Source organism: Gymnoscopelus braueri, assembly GCF_963280865.1.
Source record: "Gymnoscopelus braueri genome assembly, chromosome: 1".
NCBI lineage: Eukaryota > Metazoa > Chordata > Actinopteri > Myctophiformes > Myctophidae > Gymnoscopelus > Gymnoscopelus braueri.
In genome coordinates, this window is record NC_137603.1 from 26,494,728 (window position 1) to 26,504,149 (window position 9,422).

The following is a 9,422-nucleotide window of genomic DNA, read 5'->3' on the forward strand; positions in this document are numbered from 1 at the left end:
CCCGGCATAATTTCTCCCATGTGGTCACGAGCAGACCGTCTTCAGGGTGGATGCACTCTATGGTTTGTGGTGCCGCCAAATGTTTATACAGAACTGGAGCTCATTTTTTCGTCCATTGCACATTCTTGTTTTCACCACATGAATGGGTGAGCGGTGCCACTGTAGCTAGTCCATTGAGGGGGATGTTTTGTCCAAGGTCATTTTTATAGGGAATAGTATAGTTTGTCCTCTTGTCTCGCTCTGCCCGAGCATCTATTTTGTAAACAGAGAGGTGCAATCACAGTGCGTTGCTGAGGTGTGTCCCCTCCCTCCAACTAATGTGTGTGTGAGATTTGGATGTTTGTAATCAGAGGAGTTGATTAGTACCCTCTAGTACATCAAGCAGCCGCAGAGACGTATCATTTTCCCAGCAGGCTTTCATTACGGAATTGCTTTAGTTAAATGGAATCACCATGGGGTCACAAACTATTTCTGCTCCCTAACTTTAATGACACGCAGACAATCACCCAGGAATCTCATTTCATGTGACACAACATAATGTTCTAAAGATCCTTGTTAAGATCGTTGTGCGTGTGCGCGCACGCGTGTTTGTTTGTGTGTTTGTGTGTGTGTGTGTGTGTGTGTGTGTGTGTGTGTGTGTGTGTGTGTGTGTGTGTGTGTGTGTGTGTGTGTGTGTGTGTGTGCGCGCACGTGTGTCTCTCAACCTCAAACAGGTTGTAAAATTAACCTTAAACAGTTCTTTGAACAACAAACCGCTACCTGCGCTTTACGGCGTCTTTTAACACAGACTGTCATTGTTCGTATTTCTCAAGTTCACTGGGTTTTCCCCTAAAATGTTCAGGAGGATAAGGCACCGCTAGCATGTAGTTTCTTGGTTTCTTGGTTTCCTTTGACAGATAATACTTTTCTTTCTTTTAAAAAGTTCCCCTCCTGCTTCAATCTCAACGCCATCTGGCTCTGTTTTTATTCTCCAGTGTGGTTCCTTCACTTTCTCACAACCTTTTTGGACCTTGCCAAGAAGCTATTCTCAGAGCACATGTCTGAATGGACATGGACTATGGTGTTACACAAGCCTTTTTTTTTTTTGGTATTGAAGTTGGCGCTCTTCCAAGTGACATCAGTATGAGTTGTGCACTGGTCTGTAACATTCTTGCACTTCTCATCTCTGTTATCAGTTATTGACTGAAAATACATCGTCTACGCAGTGGGAAAATTCACACAGCGTTGTGAAATGTTGTAGTTCACATGTTACATCTTCTTCGTTGTGAGGCAAGAATGAGACCTAGTGTGATCCTAAACAACTGGGGTAAAGGTTGTCCGTTATGGATTTTTCAAAGCCAATAAGGATTGCGATATTTTGGAGAACAGGAATACCAAAATCAGCCAATTGATTTTTTCTCTTTCTCTCAAAGATTAGGATATCCATTGTAGCGAACTCTAAAAGGCATCTGATTCCACGTCTTTGCACGGGTCTTTCATTCTAGGCAGGCATGTTTATTGTTTACATTTCAAGCACTTTAAGAACTCTTACTGACTGAGTAGTGCTTGACGTTTTAATGATTTATTTTATTTTCTATTTTTATGCATTCAAAATACATGTCGAAAATAAGCTAGAAATACACCGGATAATTAACATTTTTATATATTGTTGGGAACAAACAAAACTTCCTAAATTATAAAAAGATTTGTGGGAAGAAAAAAGAAAAGAAAAAAAGAAGAAGAAAGAAAGAAATCTGCCATATTGGTGTCTTTAACGATCCCAATGGTATAAAAGGCTAATATCTGCCCAATATATCAGTCCAATATATCACACCACCTCTAAACGTTTGACTGCTTTTATCTGGTGATGTTTACAAACAAAGGGATACTTATTCACAACCCTTTGACACTCATGGGCAAGCACCCATGAGACACCAAACACCTTGCAGGCTATTTCACTAGATTAATGAATACAGAAAGCTCATAGGCCACAAATACTTATTTTTAAGAAAAACACTTATGTAGTATCACACATATTCTACTCATAATATATGGAATATACAGTAGAACGTGTCCCCCCCCCCCCCCCGCATTTTCTTTACACACTTCTCACTGCCTTCCAAACCAAAATCCATCATGTGATTCCCTGGTTGAGAACCAGAGCCGAACAGATGACCCTCTTCTGCTGTCTCGTCCATCTCTCAGAGCAGACAGTTTGCATGCTTGGACGGTGACTCACCAGCAGCCAGCCCAGTGTCCAGGAGTTTTAGCTGGGCCCAGCCAGAAGGCCTAAAGGGGGCTGCAGGGCTCGTGGCCAACAGTAACTGTTTTGAAAAGAGGCAGCTCATTTCAGCCAGCTGAGAGTGACCTTTGGCTTGCCCTGCTTAACCGCAGGGAGCATCTCTCATGCCCCCAACACCCCTTACTGACCCCTAATTGCCCTCTGTTGCCCTGCAGCCACCCCCTGTTTTCTGTAAAAGAAAATACAACAAAAAAAAACAGCTTGTGTTTGTGGATATTTAGTTGTTTCATAGCTGGCATGCACGTTTTAATTGAATGCTTATTTGCTCCCCCACAGAGAAGGAAAACCCATATGAGGATGTCGACCTGAAGCGCAGGAGTTTGGGTCGGAAGTCTTGTCTGCTACCAGAGAACAGGTCCTGGACCTCCATGGACAGGAAACTGGGTTCCCCTCCTCAGGTAAAACCAGCTGGAGGGACTGAACTGGACTCTGGTGTGTTTTCCTGCGGTCAAATGAACCTCTGAAATGGGGGTGTGGTTCTGAATCCTTTAAAAAAAATCTTTTAGCAAGATTTCTCATTTGGTGCACTGCAGGAAGCTGTTTGATGTGTTTAGACTTGGGGAGATTCCAGAGAAAGGTTTGTCTGGAAACTTGGCTTCTTTTGCGTTCAGTACAGACACACTTTATCTCACTGAAGGAAAGAGGAATCAACTTTCTGTTTTAAAAAGGAGAGCCTTTTTTCCACTTAATTCAGTAGGAAAATAACTTTTCAAATTGGATTGGGATAAATAGTGTCTTGTTGTTCTTTGGCAAAAAAACTACTTTTGTGATTCACATACACTAGGCTATTCCACGCTGAGACACTTGCCTTTATTTGTATCTTTTCCCGTCACTAGCTGCCCTCCAAACCCAGTAGCCAGTCCCTGTGCCTCCCTGGTCCTGGTGACAGGAAGAGCCTCCCTGGTCCTGGTGACAGGAAGAGCCTCTCTGGTCCTGGCGACAGGAAGAGCCTTCGGTCATTGCAGCTTTCCAAGCGCCACAGCCACGACGACATGCTGCTGCTCCCCCAGTTGGGTGTCTCCCCCTCTTCTTGTGGCCTGCTGGATGACCGCCTTTGTAGCACCAGTGACACCTTGGCCTCCCATCGGCACTGGAGGATTCCCAAGGTAAACGCTGGTTGTTCTTGTACTGAATCCATGCTGAGCTCTACGCTGTTGTTCTTTTTCTTTTCACATGTCAACCTTTCTGGAACACAGGGTAATTTATTGAAATGTAACTACTGCTTACAGTAGTTACAGTAGTTGAAGTAGTTACAGTAAGTCTCAGATCTTGTGTGCTCTTGAGAGGGCCGGGGCCTTTTAGTTACTTAAGATGTATTTGTTGCATTGAGGTTTAAAGTTGTAAATCAGTGGATGAAATTAGTTTTTGTGCAAGCTCCATTATTTCATTGTTTTCCAGGAAAGAAAGAAACAAAGGGGCGGTGGGGGGGAAGAGAGAGAGCACGGGCAAAATTTTAAATCAAAGATTTACATAATACCAATAGCGCGTGCCAACGCGTCGTCACCACGGGGGGGTATAGCTGAAGCCATACTTGTTTCGGTCAATGTTAAGTCAACCTGTTTTATACCCCCCAAAGATGTCCGCCGCTACCAAATGACACTTGTTGACGCCCCCTTCAGGATTTTTGGCACGCACTATAGCATAATAAGCAGCAAGTATGTACAGTACATGAGGTTAGACATAAGGTGCAAAAGGCAGGTCTCACATAATAAGGTGAGACCGCATAAGGTAAAAACTTCACAGGTAATAATCCACACGGTAGATCCACAAAGGAAAAGCCGTTCTCATAGGGGAACAACCCACACGAAGGAGGTAATCCAACATAGGAAAAACAGTCGGTCAAAGGAAAGGAAAGAAGGAAATGTGGTCTACTCTTTCTGAAAGTCTCTGACTCATCCCCTCATTACTGCGAAATCACTTGAGATAACCAAAACACGGAGTTTCCTCTTAATGTTTACAGATGGTCCAGAGAATCAATGCCATCTACTGCACTAAACGAGGGAAGAAGAGGCTGAAGAAGTTGTCCATGTCCAATCTGGAGACGACATCTCTCAGAGGTAAGGAAGCACTATCCTCGGCCTCATCTTCGCTTGTCGAAAATAGCTGATGTAATAAGCTCACAACGTGTCGCATTGCGACGTGTTGTGAACTCGTAAAACGGCTATTTTAAGCAACCAACACTGTCATACGAAAGATTATAAATTAAGCTTTTGTTAGTAAATATTTGTGTCTGCCACCCACATCAAGCTATGGCAGTGTCCTTCTCCTGACATAAACAAATGTATGCCGCAGTGCCTTTTGACCCAATGAAAATTCTTTTTTTTTTGGTTCTCTGTCTCGTGCCCATCTCCAGATGACAACAGCGAGAGTGAGAGTGATTCGGATGACAGGTTCAAAGGTGAGAGGTGACAGCATGCGTTTGAACCCCATTTCCTGGGGTGGTGATGTGTTTTAGACTAATAGCTCTCTGTCTTTCCTCGTGTTTAGTATTTCTTCCTCACCACTCTTGCAACAGCTCCTCATGCCCCTTTCGGTTTTGATAAGCCAGTGACCCGTTTGACCAAAGAGACCGCAGGATTGTAAACCGTGGTGGACAAAGTACTTAACCTCAGTACTTTAGTCAAATTATAGATACACCTGGACCTGGTCAAACATGACTCAACTAAGTGAAAGTTGCTCAGTCAAATTTGTACTGGAGTTAAAGTACTGGAATACTTGCTTTAAAAAAAATACTTTAGTATTCAAAAGTACATGCTTATAAAAATACGAAAGTATTCAAAATAATAAATTTTAATGTCAATGCATTTCTGTATTAAAATGTAGACGTTTCCCCCCCAAAATTCAAAGATTTTCCACAAACTTAAATAAATTAGCCTGGCTCCACCCCCTGAATCGCTAGCCTCGCATTCAGGGTCTGGTGATGCTGTCGAAGGTGGGGTTTTCTCGGTTGAAAATCTGTACGGCGAATCGGGATCGGGATATTCCAGTATGAACCAATCGCCAAAGCTTTGGCCACGCCCCCATATCAGAAAACGGCTGCTCTGAGAGGGCTTTCAGACTGAATAATGGAGTGAAACGAAATGAAAATTCAGGCTGAGTGTCAGGCTATAAATAAATATCAATAATTCTGAAAATAGCAGATATACAAACTCACATTATGACACGTTGAGAGCTTGTAGATCTGCTATTTTCACTAGGTTAATTCATTATGTACTTTTTCTTCCTTCCTAGAAATGTAGTGGCGTCAAAAAATTTAATATTTGTCTGTGAAATGTAGTAGAGTGAAAATCCCAAGTATCCCAAAAACAAATACAGCTACTCAAGTAAAGTACAGATACTCAAAAACCTTACTTAAGTAAAGTACTCATGTAAATGTTCTTTGTCACTGCCCATGACTGATTGTAACGGAAAGGATTGCAATATGGATGGATTAGCAATAGACTACACAAACATCTGTCTAGCATTCATGTAGCGGAGATATGTATACTGGTGAGATTTGCTAGTTGTTTTTCTCTGTTTTAAACACATCAATCGGCGGAGTCATTAAAAGTGAATTATATGGTGTGTATTGACTGTGCGTAAACAGCATATTTCTTAATTTTTCAGAAACAAACACATTTTTACATTTTTATTCCCTAACTTTACTTGGCTATGAGTAATGCACTTTGAATTTGGGTTTGGATATGCATTTCCTGTTTGTGGATTAGGTTTTAGTGTGAATAGTTTCTGGCAGCTGTGGAAAGTAACTAAGTAGCCTACCTTTACTCAAGTACTGTAGATGTACGGTACTTTTGCTTTACTTGAGTATGTACATTTTCCAATACTTTTACTCCAATACATCTTTCATCTTTCACTCCACTATAATTTGAAAACGTAAGTTAATAATTACTTTCTAGATTTAGATCCTTAACTCAATACATACATTAACCACCTAAGCCCTATTTTATACTTCGTCTTTTCGAAAATAGCCGATGTGACGCGTCGTTCTGCGTCCTTGTAGATTTCGAGTACTTTTACTTTTTGTACTTCAAGGATATTTTGATGCCAATACTTTGTACTTTTACTCAAGTAACATTTTGAATGCATGACTTTTGCTTGTAACAAATCTATGTACAGTGTATTTCTACATTGTGGTATTGCTACTACTTTTACCAAAGTAAAGAAAATCGGAATACTTCTTCCACCACTGGTTTGTGGACAGTGTCTGTCTTGCATTAATACTGGTGTGTCCCCCCCTCCCTCAGCCCACACCCAGAGGTTGCAGAAACTACAGTCTATTCTGCGACGGGCCCCTAGCTACCGAACACTGGAGCTGCAGCTCATTGAGTGGCAAGAGAGGGAGCTCTTCGAGTACTTTGTGGTGGTCTCCTTAAAGAAGAAACCCAGCAAAAGCTCCTACTCCCCAGAAGTCACCTATCAATTTCCCAAGGTAATGAATGGCACAATAGGCCTACGAACTGGATCCAGCTGGCCATTTCTGTCATTAGTCATTCGATAATATTTTTTACAGAAATAACAAAATGATATAAGGGTTCCTTATATCCTTGTATACTGCTGTCCCCTGTGAGACTTTGTTTAAAGTAGGTACTTACCAAATGGACCCGTTGTACACTCCCAGTGTTAAATTAGTCACTTAGACCCTCTAGACTTAGTAAACTGGACCTGAGTTGGCTTTTTTCCATCTACACCAAATCTCTTCACCAAAAATAGCCGATCCTCAAGCTCACAACACGTCGCAACTGAGCTTGTAGATTTGCTATTTTTAGCTAATGTTCCCCCCCCAGAATATGGATACTGGGGTTCAAGTGGTTAACATTCAAGATTTATGTAGATGTAGATAGAAATTATTTTCGTTTTTTAGTTACAAATCACTGTTTCTCATTCAGAACCATGCTTATTTGTGAGGTGAAATATGTTCTTCTTACTTCTTTCTTGTGGCCATTGGGGCTGCCTTTGTCCACGGCAGATATTCAGGGGTTGTGGAGGGGGAGTGTTCGGGGAGAAAAAGGGGCCTCTACCATTTATTATACAGTATAGAGCTCAGAGGGCCCATGGGAGCCTATTGACCACAACTAGTATAATGAGGGATCCGTTTCTATGGTAGGCAAGTGTTTGTAGTTATTCAACAATATCTCGAGAAGTTATTTAAGATTTGGCTCAGCAGTTGTGCTCCTCCGGAGATGGAGGTATGTCCCAGCCAGGGGAAAAGTGTAACGTCAGTGACGCCAGGGCCTTGTTGAAGGAAGAAAGGGGGGCAGGGTTAGCATTGTTGAGGCCTGGAATGGGGTGGAGTGGGAGAACTCTGTATGGGAGAAATCTGGCTGTGGTCATTTTAGAAGAATGTCATTTGAATGAAAATGCCCTAACTCTCCTCTCCTCTCCTCTCCTCTCCTCTCCTCTCCTCTCCTCTCCTCTCCTCTCCTCTCACAGCTAGAAAGGCCCACAAAGCAGATGAGGGAGGCAGAGCAGCGACTCAAAGCCATCCCTCAGTTCTGTTTCCCGGATGCAAAGGACTGGAGCCCTGTATCCGAGTACAACAGGTACACCATGTCCGTTGTGTCAGCGTCATTATTCATTAATAGACTTTCAGTGTTGTTACAATAATATTCACTGTCTCAAAAGGGTGTTATTTTATCTAAATCATGGACAAGACTATAACGTCAATACAATAGGATCTGTTATCTTGTGAGCACTTCCCACCTGTGATGCCCGTATCCGGGACCACGATTAAATCTTATCTGTGAACCGCAGAGACCGCTGTGACTCTTTCTCTACTAAAACAGTTAAGATAGGAATAAAGTCCGTCTTTGTCACATATATACTGGTTCTCAAAGCAAAAGATTCTCTGCCTTTTTATCTCTTTCTGTGCGTTTATGGGTTTAAGGGTGTATGTAGGCTTTTGTATTTTGAGGTCACGCCTATGTGTATGCGTGTGTGCGCGTGTGTGTGCACATGTTAGTGTCTGTGTGTGCACGTGTTAGTGTCTGTGTGTGTGTGTGTGTGTGTGTATTTGGGTTGATCCTCATGTGTATGCTTTTGCTCCTCATTGCAGCGAGACCTTCTCGTTCATGCTGACAGGAGAGGACGGCAGCAGGAGGTTTGGTTACTGCAGGCGCCTGCTGGTGAGCCACCATTCATTCACTTGTTCATTGGTTCACAGCTCCCTGTTCGCACCCCGCTGAGCCCTGTTTGTTATGACAGGCTCTCTGTTTGAACACGTGACGTGGGCTTTCCTGGTGGGATGGACCGCTGACATGTCGCGTTACACACCCCGGAGTGGGAGTAGAGAAGTGTAGTGTGCAAAATAGGATTTTAACCACTATCAACCTGGCGTCCCAATTTTTGGGATGTGGTTTACAGGCGAAACGTTTAATTAAAAAACATAACATTAAAAAAAATATATATATATTTAACGTGTTCAAAGATTGCAAATATAGCCGATCTGCAAGCTCGCGTCGTGAGCTCATAGATCGGCTATTCTTGCTATTCGTCGTGCGACGTAAGTATATAGGGCTTAAGTGGTTAATGGCTAGATGTGATAAAGCCGAGCCTGTCTCGTCTCTCACAGCCAACGGGATGAACCACAGTTAAAATGGACTCGCTCGCATTTAATGAGAGTTTCTCAGGAAAGGAAAGACAAGAGGAGAAAACCATGAAAAGTCTTTACTTTGTCATTGCAGAGTGTCTCCCCCACAGTGACGCTTGGGCGCCCTTTGAAGTTTTATGTCGGGCCCCATATTTGGCTTGTGGTCAGAAAGCATGGTCGTGTGTGAATTTGTGTGTATGTGGCGGTGAGTTCTGTTTGCCATTGGAATGCCGAAGGATGTTTACACTGCTGCAGTGTGTATGTTCTCAGAGGTTCGGCGTGTGTGTGTGTGCAGTGTGTGTGTGTTTTAGCGCTGTATTTGTATGTTCTATATGATGGTTATTCAGAGATGTTTGCATCCGCTGCGCAGGCCATGTAAGGAGCATTTCTAAATTGTACTGTTGTGGGGGTTATTCTTGACTCTCTTTTGTTGAGCTGAGTACTTGCTGAGAGAAGTAGCTCTTCATCTACTTCAGCGGTCTTCAGCAGGGGGTCCGGGACCCCTAGGGGGTCCTCAGAGTTACTACAGGGGGGGGGGGGGGCAAATCCTCTGTG

At 42.9% G+C, this 9,422-nt stretch overlaps 1 protein-coding gene across 2 annotated transcripts in view; it reads left to right on the forward strand.

The window, feature by feature from the left end:
• The window catches only part of dennd2b (DENN domain containing 2B), a 64,442-nt gene that overhangs the window by 36,213 nt on the left and 18,807 nt on the right, over positions 1-9,422 (forward strand). For both annotated transcript variants that reach the window (XM_080434309.1, XM_080434308.1), the window contains exons 5-11: positions 2,558-2,679; positions 3,118-3,387; positions 4,242-4,338; positions 4,635-4,679; positions 6,526-6,710; positions 7,712-7,821; positions 8,334-8,403. In XM_080434309.1, the coding sequence (XP_080290435.1) occupies positions 2,558-2,679; positions 3,118-3,387; positions 4,242-4,338; positions 4,635-4,679; positions 6,526-6,710; positions 7,712-7,821; positions 8,334-8,403 (899 nt within the window). The remainder of the gene's footprint in view (positions 1-2,557; positions 2,680-3,117; positions 3,388-4,241; positions 4,339-4,634; positions 4,680-6,525; positions 6,711-7,711; positions 7,822-8,333; positions 8,404-9,422) is intronic.